The 21,279-nt window shown below is 46.6% G+C and overlaps 1 protein-coding gene across 17 annotated transcripts in view; it reads right to left on the bottom strand.

Moving 5' to 3' along the window:
* The window catches only part of Kiaa1549 (KIAA1549 ortholog), a 160,107-nt gene that overhangs the window by 66,614 nt on the left and 72,214 nt on the right, over positions 1-21,279 (bottom strand). For all 17 annotated transcript variants that reach the window (XM_085840714.1, XM_085840719.1, XM_085840713.1 and 14 more), the window contains exons 7-10: positions 19,608-19,667; positions 18,380-18,528; positions 14,860-15,037; positions 8,584-8,768 (exon numbers count right to left, since the gene is read on the bottom strand). In XM_085840714.1, coding sequence (XP_085696840.1) covers positions 8,584-8,768; positions 14,860-15,037; positions 18,380-18,528; positions 19,608-19,667 — 572 coding nt within the window. The remainder of the gene's footprint in view (positions 1-8,583; positions 8,769-14,859; positions 15,038-18,379; positions 18,529-19,607; positions 19,668-21,279) is intronic.

Genomic DNA, 21,279 nt, shown 5'->3' with positions numbered 1-21,279 from the left:
GAGTGTTGGGAACTGAACCCAGGTTCTCTGTAAGAGAACAACAAGTGTTCTTGACCATTAGGCCATCTCTCTAGTGCCCCACCTTGTTTTCCTTAAGGCAGGGTCTCCGACTGGTATGCAGGATCTCGGTCGCAGTCAGACTCAGCTAGGCTGGCTGGCCAGCAGTCTGTAGAGAGTCATCAGCATCCATCTCGCTTGTGCTGGGACTACAGGTGCATACAACAAGGCCAGGCTTTCTGCATGAATGCGGGGGGCTCAAACTCAGTTTCTTGTGCTCAGGCAGCAGGCACTGTAAGCACTGAGCCATCTCCTAGCCCTTATATTCATTTATTTTTGTATTTTAATTTTTTATTTATCTTTTTTTTGGTCTTTTAATTTTTGCTTGCATTAATGTGTGTGTGTGTGTCTGTGTCTGTGTGTTCAAATGTGAGTGCAGATTCCCACAGAAGCCAAAAAAGGGTGCTAGAGTCCCAGTTGCTTAAGTCAGAGGTGGCTGTAAGCCAGCCAGACATGTGTGCCAACCTCTTGTCCTCTGCAAGAGCTGGCAGCAGTTCTAACCACTGAGCCATCTCCCCAGGCCCTTCATATGCATTTCCTTAATGGAGAATTTCATATGGCATGGAATGAACTCATATTTTGCAGGAGCAGGGTAGTTTTTATTTAACCTCATCCCTACCTCCTTCGAATCCCTCCCACTGGCAAACAGTCAGAGAGAACAATGCAAGAGGATGCCAGTGGGACATCGGGAGTTGAGGGACTCTGTGCTTTGTCCAGCTTAGAAGTGACACATTGCCATGTGACAATCATCATGGCAGCTCTGGAAACACAAGTGTGCCCTTAAGTGCATCCTGCCCGCAAGATCACCATCCTCCATGATCCAAAGCACTAAGTCCGCAATGTTGGCCTTTAGTTGTTGTTGGTTGGTTGGTTGGTTTTTTGTTATTGTTTGAATCAAGGTCTTGCTATACAGCCCAGGCTGGTCCTGAACTTCAATTTTCATGCCTCACTCTCTACATGCTAGGTTTAAAAATACACACCACCACTACACTGGACAGAGCCTGGGTATTTTTTTTTCCTATTTGATGATTTTTATTTATGTGTATGAATGTTTGCCTCCATCTATATCCTTGGTGTCTTGTGACTCCAGAAAAGGGTACTGGATTCCCCTGGAACTAGTCACAGGCATCAGGAGTCACAGAGTGGGTACTAGGAACCAAACCTGGGTCCTCAACAAGAGCAGACAGTGCGAAACCTCCCCAGCCCTAGAGCCTGGGCTCCAGGCTTTATATTGCATCAAATAGCAAAGGAGTAAAAAATTTTTTTATCTACATCGAAAAAACAACCCAAAGTTTTAACTTCAAATCAAAAAAGGCAATAATAGAGCCAAGATGTCAGGCATCTTTGTTTTCTTGAACTTTTACTTGTTTCTGCAGGAAACTTCCATTAGCTTCCACTGGACACCCGGGTTGTGTTCCAGTCACCTGACCCTGTGCTGACCCCTTCCTTCCTCAGTGAGTGTCCCCAGGAGCGGTCTCTGCTCATTGGCATGTTGTCCCTCTGTACATAGCAGATTAGCTCTAGAGTAATGCATTTGGACTTAAGCATGAATAATGCACTTGAGGGGCCAGAAGGATGGTTCAGAGGTCAAGGTCACTGGTTGCTTTTGCAGAAGACCTGGGTTCAATTCCCAGCACCTACACAGCGGTTTACAACCATCTGTACCACCAATTCCAGGGGATCTAAGCCCCTCTTCTGGGCTCCAAGGGATCCTCCATGCATGTGGTACACATACACACACTTAGGCACACACATACATACCAATACATTCTTAAAACAACACACTTAACAGCAATCAACAATATGCCCTTCATAAGGCCACACTTGCTACCCCAATATTTTTTCCTTTTTTAAAAAAGATTTATTTATTATTATATGTAAATACACTGTAGCTGTCTTCAGACACCCTAGAAGAGGGAGTCAGACCTCATTACGGATGGTTGTGAGCTACCATATGGCGGCTGGGAATTGAACTCAGGACTTTCAGAAGAGCAGTCAGTGCTCTTAACCACTGAGCCATCTCTCCAGCCCCCCTTGTTTGTTTTAAGTTACCATAATGATTCAACTGAGCTCTTAAAGGCAAAGCATCTTTGTATGTATGTAAGTGTGTGTGTGTGTGTATGTATGTATGTGTGTGTGTATGTATGTATGTATAAGAAAAATTAGGTAACTCTTGAACCAAAAAAAAAAACCAAAGCAAACAAACAAACACACAAAAAACCTCAAACGACTTTAACTATTAGGATGGGTTCCTGTCTATCAGACTTAGATACATTGTTCTAACTTAGGAAATATGTAATTATAAATATTATTTTCATCTTGAAATTATAAATCTATCCATCCATGTAATTCTCAAGTGTCTGTCAAGCCTTTTTAAGATGGCTAGAAAACTGACAATTTGACACCAATTACTCCCAACTAATGAGGAAAATCCCCAAGTGAGCAATTTCCAATTTTATACATATGTTTCCCTCTGAGCTACATAGTCTCTTAGCTTCTTCATACATGAAGTGCCTCCACCTGAGAAGTAGCAGACAACTGTGGCCATCTGAGCAGAAGCTGTGGGCAGCCTGTCTACATATTCCCATAGGAAAGACAGCACTTGTCTTAAAGAACGAGGTACGAACGAGTGTAGTTACCCATGACAGGGCTTGCTTTAGTCAAATTGCAGGAGTGACAGCCCATCCCTCTAAGCAAAGGCTTCTGAAAAAATAACATCAAAACAGACACACAGCGCTGGCCCCTGCAGGACCCTCCGCATAGGCCACGACCAGGCAGTGACTGCCTCCCCTTAGAGAATGGCAGGGCACGGGTCAGACACAAACATGGCCACATGCAAAAATGCTTTATTAATGCCAAGGCTATGCAAATGAGATTGGTGGTCCTCTCATTGCTACTGGTTGATGAAATAAATCCCAAGTAATGAATATAAATAGTGGAGCCTTCAGGACATCAGCTACAGCTATGTACGGAAGTTTAAATACAGTATTTTGTGAGTAGCAATGTGACCCACAGTAAACCCTCCACAAACAGCTAAAGCCTGAGTGAAATACAGGAAGGCCCAGTGACACACCAAGCTTATCAGGGTGATGAACCAAGACTCACCCCAAGACACAAGTCCTGTGGCCTACTGCCGATTCCAGCTCATGTCCTTAAACATCCTCATGAGAGCCCAGCTCACAGGCTGGGGAAGTCACCACCTTCAACCACCATAAAAACAGGGCAACTCATCTGTGCTTAAACACAACACAAAAGCCATCTACACAGAGAAGGAAAAGATCAATAAAGCAGCGCCCCACCCCCAACGGGGAGTTCAGGGTCTTAGCATACCCCGAACGTCACTTTCTGAAGCACTAGGAGCTAGTTTTTCGGTTCCTTAAAAATAAAATCTAGACTAAACCCAGGCTGGCACTATATCCCCATCCTCCACGTGAAAATGGGCTTTAATCAGTTTCTCATAGGAGAGAGATCACGGTGAATTTGAGTCTTTAATATTAAAAAATTACAGCAGTTATTTCTGAAGAAAGATGGTCCTTTTGTTCTTTCTTTTCCTCAACCTATCATCCCAGGGACAAGCGCGTTGTCTGGGCCCCATGGGAACGCACTGCCGACAAGTCATCAGGGAGGTCTGGGCGAGCAGGTCAGCCAAGTAACGAGAGAGAGAGAGAGAGAGAGAGAGAGAGAGAGAGAGAGAGAGAGAGAGAGAGAGAGGAGAGACATGATGAATTCTAAAACATATGAGCCATAAATATAACAAGACCCAGATAGAACAAAACACAGCGGTGAAGCCCCAAGTGCCCAGGCCTGTCTGATCCCCAAGGACAGGGCAGTTAAGATGGCCATAGAAACCATACAGCAAACCCCAAAAGAGTCTGACCCAAAGAACCCATGCTGGTGTGGGGAGTGCCGTTGTAGAATTTTATTACTTGACTGATAACAATTGGTGAAAAATCTCCACAGCCCTCAGGTTGTCTCCATTTAAAGAGTGAAGACAAGGCAGAGTTACAGCCACCTGTTTGTCCTCCCTGTGGCCACCAGGACCCCGTGGTCTCTGAGGTGGGAGAACACTCCAAGGTTCTGGTACCCACTGGCCACCCTGAATTCTGGGTAGCAGCCGGGGTGACTGAGACATGAGTGCTGAGGATGCAGAAGATTTTGGCAAAGTCTAGAGCTAGGAGGAGTACTGCATTTCCCCTCAAGCCACCACCCACAGAGCCTTCCCAAGTGACCGCTGCAAACGGACAGTTGTCCAGCCTGCTCCTCTCGTCGGGCACCCTGCCATGGCTGCCTGTGTCCCAGCTCCAATCTCAGATGCATCGACAAGCCTCTTGAGAGCATCCTCTGTTATATGGTTTAGGCTATGCTCTTCCTTACAAGCTTGCTCCAGCTCCACTTAGTTCCTTACAACCCGGTCAGGGTTTCTACTCCTGCACAAGCATCATGACCAAGAAGCAAGCTGGAGAGGAAAGGGTTTATTCAGCTTACACTTCCACATTGCTGTTCATCACCAAAGAAAGTCTGGACTGGAACTCAAGCAGGTCAGGAAGCAGGAGCTGATGCAGAGGCCATGGAGGGATGTTCATTACTGGCTTGCTTCCCCTGGCTTGCTCAGCCTGCTTTCTTATAGAATCCAAGACTACCAGCCCAGGGAGGGTCCCACCCACAAGGGGCCTTTCCCCCTTGATCACTAATTGAGAAAATGCCTTACAGCTGGATCTCATGGAGGCATTTCCTCAAGGGAGGCTCCTTCCTCTGTGATAACTCCAGCTTGTATAAAGTTGACACTCAAAACCAGTCAGTACACATCCCTTCCGAAGTTGTGGTGGTTTACGTAAGAATGGCCCCCTATATCAGTTCATATTTGTGAATGCTTGGTCACCAGGGACTCTTTGAAAGGATTACAAGGATTGGGAGGTGTGGCCTAGTTGGAAGAGTGTGTCACTGTGGGGGAGCTTTGAGATTTCAAAAGCCCATAGCATGCCCAATCAATCTCTCCGTGCTGCCTGTGGATTCGGATGTAGAGTTCTCAGCTGCTTCTCTAGCACCATGTCTGCCTGTCTGTTACCGTTCTCCTCACCATGATGATAACGGACTAACCTCTGAAACTGTAAGTGAGGCCCCAGTTAAATGCCTTCTTTTGTACCAGCTACCTTGGTCATGGTGTCACTTTTCAGCAAGAGAACGGGTGACTAAGATAGAGGTCCATACTGTCTCTTCCAGCCAAGCGTCGGTCGCCTCCTCTCAGAAGGTAGAAGTCACACACACACACTGCCCACAGCTGCCACAGCCCACATACACTATGCCTGTACTACTCGAGGTCAATGGCGGGGGGGGACGGGGACTTTTTCTCCGAAACTATCACCCCACAAGACGGAGAATGCCTGCTGTCTGTGTTTGTAATTTAGTCTGGCCTGCGCATTTAGGAGTCTGGACAATGGATGAACATGACATGGGCAGCTCCTTCTGGCTGTACACAGTGCCAACCTTAGTAGCAACTGAGGGTGTGAACCACCCAGGGGCTACAATTCTACGCTAATAACTGGTATAGGCCATCCTGATCATCAGAGAAACACATTCCCACGGGGCTGGCAGCATCCAGCCATTTATGGTAAGAAGGATCCACACTGTAGTCTTGTAGGTGATAGTACCAAATGATAGCTTTGGATAGAGATTAAAGCAAAAACAAATAAAGGAGAGATACTCGGAGTTTCCCCCCTTTATTACTGGAAATAAGAAAAGGCCCTGCCTGGAAACCTAAAACAGACTGGCCTCTCCCTCTTATCGTATTTCAAAAAATCATGGACCCCCAGACAATCTGAAGCAGTCTCTTCGTTACAAGGGAAGGGGTGGGAAGCGCAGGTCAGTAGATTTATTTTTTCCAGATGTTTGTAACTCTGAGATTTGCTGGAGGATTTCACAGAGTAACCCAGGGCAGCATCGGGGGTGGGCCGAGCAGGATGGGGAGAGAAAGCCACAGGAACAGGGAGGTGAACCCTAGAGTCACAGGAGTACAGCGCCTCACTGATTACCTCAGGGGGCAGCGACAGACCTGTCACCACAGCTATGTAGCCTCAGAAGAGAGTGGAGAGGTTTGTTTTAAACCACGGGAAGGTCGCCATCTTCCTACTGCAGACCCATGTACAGAGAGTCTGCACAGAGAGCTGCAACGCCAGCAAATAAGACACGGTCTCGCCTCCTGACGGTGTGAGCAGGCAGCCTTCTCCTTGGGGTTCTGCCATGCGGATCTTTGCTGCAACAAGGCTGTGTGCACACAGAGACCCTGCAGCCCCTGGAGAAGAAGAAGAGCAGCTCCACAGGCTACAAGTTCTATTTGGAACCATCCAGTTGATTTATAGCAACATCTGCCACATGGAACTATCCCAGAAGTAAGAGGAGAGAGCTTGGGGGATAGCCTGTCTTCACTTCAGGAGATGCTGACCTCTGATAGTTTATGATGGGCAAGGCTGCCACAAGGCGTATGTATCCCAGAAACAGAGCACAGAAAAGGCCTAAGCACACAGGGTTCAGTCCCCTGTATCCTGTTCAGTCCTCTTTCTCCTGAACAAAACAATTCCCTCCCTATCGTTGACCCGATTTCATGCTGTGAATCACTGAGCACCAAGACAGGCTGCACCTTCCTCACATCAATTGTTACTGTAACAATACCAACTCTAGACGCTAGCAGACTGTGGAAATAAGAAACGGGAAAGAGAGTCTGTGTGCAAAATACTGCTCATATGTTTGATAGCCACAAGCTTGTAAAATAATTAAGATTTTGCATAGGATTAATTCATAAGGGAACAAAATACTCTTTACTACTTTTTCACTTCGTAGGCTGTGGTTTGTAATATTTATGGCATTTGTTTTCTTTTTCCATTTTGGTGGGTTATGTGTGTGGTGGATGGTGGATACATGCTCACGTGTATGTGAGTTGATGTGGGCTGGTTCCCCCTGAGCCCAGAGATTGAAGATTCAGATTCCTGTAGTCTAACTGGCCATCTTGTCCCAGAGAGCCTGTTTTGACCACAGGTGCTCTGGGATTAGCCAGGATTCCCCAGTTCTTATGTAGGCACCGGGGGATCTGAACTCTGATCCTTGCACTTGCATGGCAAGTTCTTAATCACTGAGCAATCTCCACAGCCCGTTTTGTTTTGTTTTGTTTTGTTTTGTTTTGTTTTGTTTTGTTTTGTTTTGTTTTGTTTTGTTTTTGGAAACAGCATCTCACTATATGGTCCCTGCTGGCTTTGAGCCTGATCTTCCTGCTTTTACCTCCCAAGTGCTGGGATTGCAAGCATGCACCTCTGTGCCTGGTTAAGAGAGATTTTCTTTGAAAGACCATCTGAATAAAATCAGAAGGTTACCATGGCAATCTTTCATTTCTTGCTCTTCTGTCATTTGCTTGATCTTATCACTTTCAGAATAGAGCAAACCTTCCAAGTAGGAAAGAGCTGCACAGTAGGCGCATGCTAACAATACAGTAGAGCGGACTAAACAGGCTGGCCGGCAAGCATGCTGAACAGCGTCTACAGCTAGAGACTGGTACTCTGGAATGCAGGCAAGGTTTCTGCTCACACCAGGTAACCTGAGAGATGCTGACCCCAAGTCAATTTCTTCAATATGGAACCTCACATGACAAAACACTCCTAAGTAAAAGAATCACTGTTCTACAAAACATAATGCTTTGGAGAGACAGATGAAAAGTGGGGAGCACGAAACAAAACAAACAAACAAACAAATAGGAAGTCCAGCAAGCGGCATGGGAAACATGGACAGACACTGAGAAAAAACCTGGAGGATTTGGGACTGAGATTTCTTTGATCTTATCTAAAGAAAATCAAATCTGGAACTCAGGTGACACACGAGCAGCGTTGTCCGTTTTAAGAAAAGCATTCAGAGTGCTTCGGTAGACAACGGCTCCCTAGAACTGTGAAGAACTGGAGTACGCTGGAAGATTGGGGTCCATTCATAATCCTGATGTTTAAATGTTTAAAACATGAATGACCAAATTTTAATAACTAAATGGGGACTAGAGAGAGATGGCTCCGTGGTTACTTCCTGATCGTTCAGAGGACCAGAGTTGGTTCCCAGCACTCACACTGGGTGGCTCGCCACCACGTCTACCTTCAGGTATGCACGCAGGTGTACACGCGCGCGCGCACACACACACACACACACATCTGTGCCTGAGGAGAAGATCTGAGGGAACCTGCACAGCAGTGCTCTCTGAAAACAGCCAGCGTGAACAGATGACAACTCATCCACAGAATGACGTGCTCTTCCGCTGAGCTCTCAACAATAAGCTGACTGGTCCCCAAGCTCACTCTATAAAGAGCTTTTACAGGTCTTGTTCCTGGGATGTTTTACTAACACAGAGAACTAAAGCTACAGTAAACACACGTGAGGACAGAGGATGCTGTCGATAGACCAGAGAGTTCTTTCAATGGTCCTCCCCTGTCTTTCAGCATCCGAGCCTGGTCTTGTATCTGCCCCGTAAGGACGTTCTTATGGACACGGGTGGGAGCTTACCTTCTGCCGCTGCTGTATGTTGGCCACCGTGTCTGGCTGGAAGTCTAGCTTGTCCGTGCGGCACAACTTCCAGTAGAGGATGACAACAATTACGGTGACCACCAGCACGGGAATGACCACGCCAACCACGACCCAGAGGTTGCTGCTCTGTGACTCCGGGGATGGCCTCTTCACCCTGTCCACAGCTGCAGATGAGCAGATGGGAGAAAGTCTCTCAGCAACACGATCTTCACTCACGTGCAGGACAGAATGTAACCTCCTCCAGAGACTCAGGGGCTCGCCATACAGCTCAAGACAGGAAAGCAACCAGGCACATTTGAATGCCCCGCAAGGAACATACCAGGGAATCACACTGACACATGTGTGTCTGAGGGCAAAAGCTTGGCTGATTCCAGTCTCCTGGTTTAAAATTCCCACTCCATAACATCTCATAAAGTGGTCTGTACGACCTCACTCAAAGTGGTTCTCTTCAAATGTGAGCAGAGAAGCTATGCCCTCAAGACCCAGCTGTGAACATCATACCCAAAGAGGGAGGAATCACCTCGCAGGTTTCTGGAAAGTCCATGAGCTAGAACCTGGTGGTCTGGGAAGGAGGCTCTTCCCTCCTCCCTCTCTCTACACACTTACAAATGTTTACTGATGGTGCCAGACACCATTCTAAGGGCATGGTATGCTGCCGAACAAGCAGACAAAACCCCTCAAGGTGCACTGGTTCTAGGGGTGGGAGGAAAAACTACCACGAGCTAAATCCCCAAATAATGATATCTGCTGTTGGAACTCTATACCAGAGGTAACAGCCAATGAGCCACAGCACCAGAACAAAGGCAGCTGATCATGTCCACCTCAGCATCTGAAATTGCGAGAGAGATGCTATTGTTCGTACTTGCTCAGATCACAATAGCCATGGTGGAAAAGCCCAAGCCCATCAGCAGGTGAATGGATAAACAGAATGTGGTATATCCACACAGTAGAGTACTACTCAGCTTTTAAATAGGAAGCGGGGTACTATGAAGATGGCTCACCAGGTAAGGATACTGGCTGTATAAACTGAAGGACCTGAATTTAAATCCCTAGCACCCATGTCAAAGAGGGGAACAGTCACATTTCACCTGTAATGCCCGCACCATGTTGGGCAGAGACAGGATGGCTGGGGCTTGACGGCCACTAGCGTAGCTCCAGGCTCAGTGAGAGACCCTGTCTCAAAGAAACTGGGTGGAGAGTGGCAGAGTAGACTGCCTGCCTTACACATAAATACAGAAGAAAGAAGAAGACAAACGGAATCTCAAAACAGCCACAACTAGAATGAACTTTGGAAACGTGACACTTGAAAGAAGCCAGACACACAAGGATAAACGTCATACCAGGCACCTAGAACAGTTGAATTTAAGACAGGAAGAAAAACAGTGGCTGCCAGGACCTGGGGGCAAATGAGGGGGTAGTACCCAAGGGGGCAGGGCTTCTGTCTAGGACAATGGCAAGCTCTGGACATGGAGAACAGAGGTGGCTGCAAACACTAAGGACTGCCACTGCCACCTGTTCATATGTGTCAAGACAGTTTTGAAAAGGTCAATAACGCTACATATGAAGTTTTTCCTTTGATTTTGAGATTGTAATTATATAATTGCTCCCTTCCCTCCCCTCTAATACATGTATTTTAACACATTTTTTAAATGATAAAGAGGACTCGTGAGTTTAACTAAAAGGGAATGTCTGTTGGGAAAACTGAAGTCTAAACATGTGCTGTTAGGGTGTCATCTTCCCTATCCATGACCTCTTTTGAACCCTTGGAACATGGGTCTTAATGGAAACTGCTTTATTAAAGGTAACAGGCAGCTGGGTGGTGGTGGTGCACGCCTTTAATCCCAGCACTCGGGAGGCAGAGGCAGGCGGATTTCTGAGTTCAAGGCCAGCCTGGTCTACAGAGTGAGTTCCAGGACAGCCAGGACTATACAGAGAAACCCTGTCTCAAAAAAAAACAAAACAAAAACAAACAAACAAACAAAGGTAACAAGCATAATTATTAAGTCATATTACAGTGAAGTTTACTCCTTTGGACTCACCTGTCTGCACTCACAGGTGTGCCCACACACTGCTGCCTCTCATCTGTCATAGCTCAGATGACCCTGCGTGGACACTTTTGTTCCCATCCATCTATTTTCTCCACTAGCTGGTTCTCTGCCCTGTGTCCTCTGTGTTCCTTGCTGATCCTTATGTATATGTATACACACACACACACACAAACTCACACACACGCATGCGTGCATACGCGCACGCACACACAGGTACATGTACACACATACACATATATATTCACACATACACTTGCGCGCACATACACACACATATATTCTCACATACACACACACAAACACACACACACACACACACACATGTGCAGGGACTTTTGCCTGCACATATCTGTAAACTACATGTGTGCACTGTACAACAGAAGCCCGAAGAGGGTGTCCTATCCTCTGGAACTGGAGTTACAGGGGGTTGTGAGCTGCCACATGTGTGCTGTGAATCCAACTCAGGTCCTCTGGAAGAGCAGCCAGTGCTCTTAATCACTGAGCCATCTCTCCAATCCCAACTAAAAGAGTCTTAGAGAAGTTTATGTTTAACAGGGAGGGAACCGGGCTGTGTTTTAAAATGTGGCCTGGATGGAACTTACATTAATGACTCATTTTGCCCAAGAATAAACAGACATGGTGACAGATCCCCTGACGAGAGCTGAGAGAAGTGATAGTCTTCTCAGCTCTCATCTAGGAAAACCAGAGAGAGGGGCAGAGAGAGGGAGGTGGTCCTCAGGGCCCCTGCATTGGCCCTGATAGGAAATGAGGCCTTCATCTACCAACCCTGAAATCCCAGGATATTTGCCCATGTGGCCTTGAGCAGCCCTCAGCTCAGGTAACTCAAGTCTGGCCACTGCCCATGGGAGGAAGGACAGGGAGGCAAGAGAAAGAATGAAGTCAGCTTTTAACGGAAGGAAAAGTAAGAACACGCTGAGAAGGGAAGAGAGGCAGGCCAGAGAGACACGACTGCCCTGGGGCTCTGCTCTGCGTGACTTTCTCTGAGGGTTGATGATATTTCCATGTGCTGTGCAGAATTTACTGTGAGGGCTAAGTTGCAGAAGCCCTACTGTGCCTGCAAACCTGGAGCCACCTGTGCAGGTTCACACAGTAGGCAGCTGAACTTTTTTTTTTGGGGGGGGGGGCGTCTCACAGCATGTGTGGTTCATGTCTGGATGTGTGTTTTAGAAACGCCTCACCACATTTCAGAGTTCTAACTGCCTGCTCTGCCCTTTGGAGCAGAGAAAGTATCTCACCCTATCTTTCTACCTTTGGTTCATATTTAGCTCTGGGGCCAGTTAGAAGCTGCTTGTGGCTTTCCCATTATCTGATGAGAAGCCAGCACTGGTGGATAGTGTAACTTTTTAGGCTGTGACAAGCACCTGAGAAACCGCTGACTTGCTAGCTGATAGGCTAGCATATGATAATCTGCACCCTATTACCCCCTAACTCCCTACCTGCCCCAAGAAGATGGTGCTTATATCCTTTTAAAATCAGCCTTTGTGGACAGCACGGAGGGAGGCAGCTCTTCCATCTGCCTCAGGCTCTGGATGCACCGCCAGGAAGTGCTTTTCCTATTCCCTCGCCATTGACTTGAAACATAGCCCACTCTACAGTGATCCCTCAAGTACACCAAGGAGCCTACTAATGGCTACCACTTCATCTCTTCCACCACTGTCCGTCAGATGAGAAAAGTGCACACAGCAGCCCTCACACAGGTTAGCCCCATGGACAAGGACCCCCTTAGCCAAAGGCCTTTTCCACTAAAGGGCAATTTCAAAGGTATCATTCTCTTAAGAATTGCTCTTCCAGAGGACTCGGGTTTGATTTCCAGCACCTACATGGTGGCTCACAACCCACTATAAGTCCAGTCTCAGTGGACCTAATGCCCTCTTCTGACCTCTGGGCACTACACATAGGTGGAACACAGATATCTGATAGGTAAAATACCAATACACATAAACTAAAAAAATAAAAGTAAGATCTTAAAAAGGAAAGAGTTTGGAGCTGCATCGTGGATTATAGCTTGGAGATCGGGCACAACAGCTGAAAGCTGGCCTAACAGGGCAGCAGTGTTCCAGAGCTGGGACCTGAAGGACTCACGCAGAAGACACCTAGGGTGGGATCGCCTCTACATGGAACTATCTCATCCACACGGCTCTGCTAGAGTCACTTTGTTTATCTTATGTATTTACTCTTATTTTACATATATGATTATTTGCCTAGATGTACAAATGGGAACCGTGTGGGTCTGGTAGCCGCAGAAACCAGAAGAGGGTGTCAGATACCCCTGGATCTAGAATTATGGTGGTCATGAGCCACCATGTGGGTGCTGTGAACTGAACCCAGGTCCTCTGCAAGAGCAGCCAGTGTTCCAAGCCTCAGAGCCATCTCTCCATCCCCATGATTCCGCTTCATGGAAGAAAGTAGACAGTGTATGAAGACTGCGAGCCGCACGGGGAGCCTGATACAAAGGGGCTGGCCATAGGTTCTCCTCCCCCATCTCCAATGATTTAGTCCAGAAAGCTGTGACTGAGGGGACATAAAAGTTGTACCTGTTACAGCCAAGCTAGGCTGTCGTAACTGACCTTCATAACTGAAATACAAAGCTACGTGAGAAGCACAAAAGCAAGTCTGTGGTCACAGCATGCCCTCCTGACAGTCATGTCCGGGCTCTGTGAGTGCTGATGGCAATGTCAATCATGCCAACTCCACTTTCTTATGAGTGTTAACTGTAAGATCGAGTGTGGAATGAGAATGTCTTAGTAGTCATTTCTGGTTGCATCTTTGTGTGGTACATTTTATTAGCACGCACCCACAATGACATTTAAGCATAGCTCCCTAAGTCTATGTCTTTAATAAACATACTGATGAAGGAAGGAAACAAACATACATCACATTGCCTCCTCCCTGTCCTCAGTAAAGTTCTTCAAGATTCTCTGATGTCAGGGCATCTGCCTGTGTCTGTGACTGTGCCGTGGGGAGCAGGTTTTCCCATACACTGTGAAGGACCGACCACTCTGGGTCATGGAGGGGAAACACACACACTAAAGAGGCAGTCAGCTTGTAAAATCTTATTTAGAGAGTTATGATTCTCCATGCTGCTCCCTTTTTCTTCATTTCAAATGTATACCCAAAATCTGGAAGTTGAACAAGAGGTACTGAGAGCAGTCACTGCCAGAGGGCCAAGTGCCTTCCAGTAATAATAGAAAATATCAAACATGTCTTTCTAACTGTAGAGCGGTGTGAGGCGAGGTGATGGAGAAACAGGACTGAAAAGAGAGTAAGGATCAAGGGGCTCCTTTGTGTTGCCAGACCCCAAGGAAGCCAGTCAGCCTAGAGGGCAGCTCTCAGCTTCCTGACTGACTCACCGTCCCCACCAACATGCAGGGCGGGACGTGGAAGGTTTTGGAATACAAACAGAATAGGTACATTATTTTGCCTATGATGGATTTTTAAATGAAAACTAGTACGGGGTAGGGAAAAGGATGTTCATGTTGATATAAGGTTCTGTGACTCACTAGCAACTCCATGAATATGAGGTGTGAGGTAGGAAAAAGACAGCCAGGCCACAGTCACACAGACGGAAATAAAAATAAAGAGGGTCTCAGCAAGCGAAGAACTTGTCACACAAGCCTGAAGGCTGGAGCTGGAACCCCAGAACCCCATAAAGATGAAAGGGAAAAACTGACTCTACAAAGTTGTCCTCTGATCTACACACATGCACACACACATGCACACACACATGCACACACATATGCACACGCACATGCACACGCACATGCACACACACATGTACACACACATGCACACACATGTACACACACATGCACACACACATGTACACACATGCGCACATGCGCAAACACACATATGTACACACATGTGCACACATGCACACACATGCACAAGCACACATGTACGCACACATACACATGCACAAACACAGGTATGCACACATATGTACACACACATGCACACACACATGTACACACATGCGCAAACACACATATGTACACACATGTGCACACATGCACACACATGCACAAGCACACATGTACGCACACATACACATGCACACAGAGTAATAATAAATAAACTTAAGAAAAACACAGGAAAGTCTCAGCAAATAAACATCAACAACCAACCCGGGTCAGATGCTGTAGCTCAGAGTTCACTATCAGAACACAAGTGGCTTCAGACTTACGCTGGGCAATGACGCCTTGAATCCGGTACCCCAGGATGATGGCTGCCCTCTGGAGGTCTACCTTGTTGATCAGATCTGAAGACTTGACTGCACTGAGTCTCTCTCCATCTTGATTCTCCACAAAGTAGATGAGCTGCACCGGGTTGTCATCTCCCTCCAGCCTGGACACATTCACCACCTTCGAGAGCACAGAGTCCATCAGCATCATGGAAGCTCACAATGCCAGATGCCCCTTCTCAGGACACATAGTGGGTCCCCCTAGTGCGTGACTTGGGATTTATCCTGGCTCTCTTAAAAAGCTCACTACCACATCTGGAGTCGCAGGATCCCCACTGTCCTCTGCTGGTGGAGAATGTTCAAATGAAAGCCGCTCTGTGTAGAATAGCAACCGTGCTTTAATTTAATGTTTTCTTAGAGATAACGGGACCAAAAGCATGCACAGAGCACTACCGGGCAGTCTGAAATTGTAATCGGCAAACCCACCATGTTATGACAGTATACTGTTCTCCTAGGTGGGAGTGGTTCTACCTGATCTCTTCCTGAGTCTACGCAAACGTCTCATTAGCTCTACTGATATGTAGAATGGTGAATTCTTTGCTCTTTGACATGGGTGTCACTGCAGAAAGGTTAGCCTCATCACCAGGCTCCGTCCATCACATACCAGTACCCACTGTCCTCTCCCCTTGGCACCCAAAGTGATAGCTGAAAGCATCTCTGGGCATGCCAAGCGCCTTGTGAATTTATGCTTCTACAAGCCAACCAGAGCTAACCTATCTCTAACCTGAACCCTGTATATTTGATACAGGAGAGGAACACACTAGCAAAGGAACACACTTGGAGGGTCCAACCTCTGGCACTTCAAGGACACTCAGTCCTGGGAGGACTTACTTGTTGGCCTCTGCTTGCTCTTCTGAGGTCAGCTCCTTAACCACCCCCTCCCCACCCCAACTCCCAGGCCACCTGCTTCTCCCTCCTCATTTCACCACACTGGTTATCTTGTATTAGCTATAGAAAGAAATGGTATGCAAGGACCACTGAAAACTTGAGTAGATCGTATCTGTCTTTACTTCTAACTTTTATATTAAAAAGTCCGTGGGATTTAGAAGCTACAACGTCTTATAGAAATCTCATTCTCAGTAGTGGCTACTTTGAATAAAGACTCTGCAAGCTATCCTGTCTGGAAGGAGCCATCAGAAAATCTAATCCCAGCATTCTTCCTGGATGGTGACTAATCATTTTTATATCAGGAACCACAATATACAAGGTATCCCCCAGTCAACCACTGGGGTGACTATAAATATATGCACCTTATACAAATTGTATGGCCCAGTGGAGAAACTTTGAAAAGCATGTATACAAGACTGTAGAGAATAAAATGAAAATCTCTTTCAATCAATTAAAGAAAACCTCTCTAAAGATCTGAGTGCATTTCCTGTGGATTCTCTGTTACTATCAGAATTGTTCTTCTTGCTCCTGTCTCTCTCTTCAGCACCTTTCACCAGAGCCCATCTCTTTTCCTTCCTCCTTTTTCACTATTTATGTATTTTATGTGCGAGTGTTCTTCATGCACACCTGCATGACAGAAGAGGGCATCGGATCCCATTACAGATGGTTGTGAGCCACCACATGGTTGCTGGGAATTGAACTCAGGACCTCTAGAAGAGCAGCCAGTGCTCTTAACCACTGAGCCATCTCTCCAGCTATAGGAGCAAAATTTTTTAATGGCTGGAGAATATTCTAATATATAACGATTTGTTTATACCCATTCCCTAATTCCTAAACAGTTATGTTGGCTCAGTATTTTCTTTTTTTTTTTTTATTAATTTTTAGAGTAGGGGAAAACAAGGTGTCACTGTGCACCCTAGGCAGGCCTGGAGCTGTCTGTGTAGACCAGGCTGGCCCTCCTCAGGCAGGTCCTAGGCAGGCCTGGAGCTGTCTGTGTAGACCAGGCTGGCCCTCCTCGGGCAGGTGGGAGCACCACGTGACGCCTGAGAACTGAACTCAGATCATCAGACTTGGCAGCAAGTGCCATCTCAGGAGCCCTGGTTCAGTGTTCATGGCCACAAATAAGGTTCAGGTACCTTGGTCATGTTAAGGGAGAGCAGACACAGAGAGGAGCCTCTAGGCCATGTGTCAGGTGGCCTTGGTCTGTGAAGGAAGGCGCGGTTGACTCCCACAGATGTGATATTTTTACCTTTAGGAGCTCGGGTATCCAGTTTAATACCTGACCTCTGTAGCTGCTTCATACGCAAACTCAGCCCTTGAACTGGATGAGGCTTTGGCTACCGAACAAGGTGAGACCTTCATAATTCATTTTAATGTTTATTTGCAGTATGTTTTTTCTTTTTTAATGATTACATTTATTAGTGCTTTTTCCTTTCTTTTTCTGTTTATAATGTTTTAAATCTTACTTAATATTTTGGCCTGGAAATATGGCTCAGTGGTTAAGAGCATGCGCTGCTCTGGAAGACTCAAGTTCAAGTCTCAGAACCCTCGTTGGGTAGCTCACAGCCAACCCTAACTCCAGCTTCAGAAGCACCCAACAGGAGCCTTCATTCACGTCCACACGTCTGCACACATATACATAATTATAAACAAATATTCAAAACCTTAGTACTTTGTAAACTTCCCTAGTATGAGTGTATCTTGCAAGGGAGCTATCTTGGGAACCTAAGAGGCCATGTTTCTGAATGGGGAACAGCAAGCAAGACTGAGAGGGACAAATTCGGTGAGAATGCTGGGGAACACAGATGCTCTTTCTAGGCAAAACCGGTACCTTGGCCTGCCCACGTCACTTCCATTATCTTGTTCTCAACACCAGCACTCCCTCCCCTGCCCACCACCAACTTCACTGCTGAGTTTCACCCCAGTTTTGTGTTTCAGAAATGTTCGGTGAACCCCGTTTTCCTGTGATCTTCCAAGTCTGTAAGCGGTAAAGAAAGAAAATTCACACCATTCACACAGAGACAGGATTAAATAACAGCCCCGCCTCTAATGTTCTGTGAGTATGTGTGTTTTTTAAATAGGTCATTTTCCAATTCAAACAAATCTGCCTCTGTGGCCTATCTGCCCAGTCCCCATAGTGAAGACAATTTAGGGGTAACAAAAGACAACTAGGCTGGCAGGAGGTGGGGAGGGCAAGATGCCAGAACAGAGGGCAGAAAATGCCCTTCTCTATCTGCTGAGGACTGTCCCCGATCAGTGACTCCTCTCTAAGATGCCACCAGTGCCATACAACAAGATCAACTGTTGGTGAGTTAAAAATTTGCTCTTCAAAACCATCGCCTTATGATGATATAGGAACCCAGTGGTAAGTTCTCTACTATGCTCCTTGTAGTCCAGGGCTAGGCCCACCAATAGCCAAGGTTTCTGTCTGGACTCTGAGTTGTCTTGCAAGGCTGCCACATTCATTCAGTAGTACCGTCATTTTACACCAGGATTTTCCCGCTTGCACGAAAACAGCCTTTTTCCAGTGGGCTTCTCCTCTGCTCCCAACCCTCCTTCCTTCAGTAAGTAGTACCTGTACCACGCTGTTCCCAGCAGCGACAGTGGCTCTCCGCCACATGCGTCTTCGGGTGGGCACCTCGCTGAGCAGCTGGGCCAGTTTGCGCTCCATCTCGGCTGGAAACACTTCATTATGGAGCTGTTTTTCCACTACGCCCAGGAGGACTGTGTTCAGCAAGAAGCACAAAGCACTCAGGGTAAGTCAGCACAGACAGGGATGGCCTCGGGATGTGTGCGCATGTGCAAACATCCATAGAAAAGGACCACGAGACACTAATCCCTAGACAGGTAAAGGTCCCCCAGAGTGGCCCCAGTCCATGGCAAACTGAAGACAAGTGGGCCCAGGAACTCAGCGCTGTGGGAGAGCTAAATACAGAGCATTCCCTAAGATCAGACAAGTATCCTGTCAGCCTGGGATAGTCTGAGGTCTTATCTTGGTTTTGGGCAGGGATTTATAGTCTCCCTTGTACAGAGGCGATCTGCTTTCTTCTTGCTGTCTCTATCAGACAAGCATATCTGAACTGATAAGTCAGCTTATCCTTTAGCTGATGGGGGCAACAGCACTTGCAGCCAAACTGGTTTCAATTCTGTCTGAGGTCCATCTCTGGGCAAGTCAGTTCAGCCCTCTAAGGTCACTATGCAATGTGCAAAGAGGTCTCCCACACAGGGCTTCAGAGCCCAACGCACCTGGCAAGAGCTGAGCCCCACAAACGGTGTCAATCACTACTTAAACACATTCTTTCCTTATGATTGGCCACTGGCTGCTTGCACACTGGGACTTGGGACTGTGTCACTGTCTCTTAGAGTTCCAGAGCCAGGTCAGAGAGCCTTGCACTGAAATGTTATGACCTCGGTCTATCTAAGGCTCATCTATGGCCGTATCAACTCTGTCTAAATGACTAACCCGGGTCCCCAAACTACTTTATTCATCTAGACAACACTTTCAGAAGAAAAATACCCTTGCTTTTGTGCACCACCCTGTCTCAGGTCAGGTGACTGCGGGTTCGGGTAGATTCTGCCCTGGAGTTGATGTATGAATTTTAAAAGAAACTCTTTCTGTGCCATAACCCAGCAGGACACACTCCCATGGCCCAAATCAAACCCGATTTTCGTTCATTCTCTGCCAAAAATTTAAAGTACATCTTGTCCCAAATTTGGGAAACAGGAGGGTCATGTCAACCCCCATATGCCCTCACAGACTCCATGTTGTCTAGTTCTCCAAACGTTACGTAAGTTGAACATACCTGTTCTGACCCAAGAGGACTTCAGTAACTGAGATAAATTGAGCTGCGGGTATTGGAAGGCTATAAAAAGGAGAGTCAGAGAGGGAGAAAAATCTGTAAGAAACATGTTTTCACTGGCCAGGAAGGTAAGTTAAGCATTCTTAAATCATAACACATTATCCTTCCTACGCGACAGCACTAGGAGATGACAAAATACGGCAAGTGTGAAGGTTGGCAGGCACCAGTTTCTGAGCATCTTGTCCATAGGAGAAGGAAGGATGAGAAAGGCGTTTCCCCAGCCTCATCACTGACCGCTGTATCAACAAGGTCACTGCAACGTCTCCTGTGTGTGCTGTTTTATGTTGTGTAGCAAAGGATTTGCAAGCTGTGTTCTTCAGAGCTAAGGGCTTTCTCAGCAATGCCTCAGCGTAAAGGGAAGCAGGTTTTGGCTTGCTGGGAGCTGTCTCTGTGTACTCCTGCTCAGACTTCTATTGTTTTAGCTGTATGTACATATATTGTTCAAAATCAAAATTGTTGCATATAAATAACTTCACTCCTATCTACTTTTCTATATGCATGTATACTAGCTGGTTTTGGGTGTCAACTTGACACAGCTGGAGTTATCACAGAGAAAGGAGCTTCAGTTGGGGAAATGCCTCCAGGAGATCCAGCTGTAAGGCATTTGCTCAACTGGTGATCAAGGGGGAAAGGCCCCTTGTGGGTGGGACCATCTCTGGGCTGGTAGTCTTGGGTTCTATAAGACAGCAGGCTGAGCAAGTCAGACAAGGCAAGCCAGTGAAGAACATCCCTCCATGGCCTCTGCATCAGCTCCTGCTTCCTGACCTGCTTGAGTTCCAGTCCTGACTTCCTTTGGTGATGAACAGCAGTATGGAAGTGTAAGTTGAATAAACCCTTTCCTCCCCAACTGCTTCTTGGTCATGATGTTTGTGCAGGAATAGAAACCCTGACTAAGACAGCATGTTTTATGGTTTATTTTTAATCGTGTGTGTGTGTGTGTGTGTGTGTGTGTGTGTGTGAGGGAGAGAGAGAGAGAGAGAGAGAGAGAGAGAGAGAGAGTATTTATGTAGGTTTGTGCACACGTGAGCGTAAGGTGCTCTGAGAGACCAGAAGAGGGTATCAGAGCCCCTGGAGAAGCAACCACAGGTGTGACTGCTGGGAACTGAACTTGGGTCCTCTGCGAGAACTCTATGTATGGGTTCTAATCACTAAGCTATCTCTGTAGCCCACTACTCTCCAGTTCTATAGTTTGTTCTTCTTAATTTAATTAGTAATATATTGAGAAACATTAGGAATCATGAGTTAAGCCGGGCAGTGGTGGCGCACGCCTTTAATCCCAGCATTTGGAAGGCAGAGGCAGGTAGATCTCTGAGTTCTAGGCCCGCCTGCTCTACAGAGTGAGTTCCAGGACATCGAGTGATATAGCTAGTGTCTCAAAAAAAAAAAAAAAAAAAAAAAGAATTGGCTAGTCTGTTTTCAAAAAGGATTTTATTAATTTGCCTTCCCCTGACTTTGGAATGTACTACTTTCTGAAGTAAGCATCCCCCACTTCTCCCCAACTGCCTGGAAATCTGACTGCTTCAACCAGGAAGTAAGGTTCTGTTTTCATTTATTACTTTTTTCTTTTTAATCTTATTTATTTATTTGTTTATTTTGAGACAGGGTTTCTCTGTGT

The sequence above is a fragment of the Mus caroli genome, unplaced genomic scaffold, assembly GCF_978045245.1.
Source record: "Mus caroli unplaced genomic scaffold, Mus_caroli_1 scaffold_7, whole genome shotgun sequence".
In the NCBI taxonomy this organism is placed as follows: Eukaryota; Metazoa; Chordata; class Mammalia; order Rodentia; family Muridae; genus Mus; species Mus caroli.
Note: the sequence above shows the minus strand (reverse complement) of the source record. Positions and strands in the feature narration are given on the sequence as shown.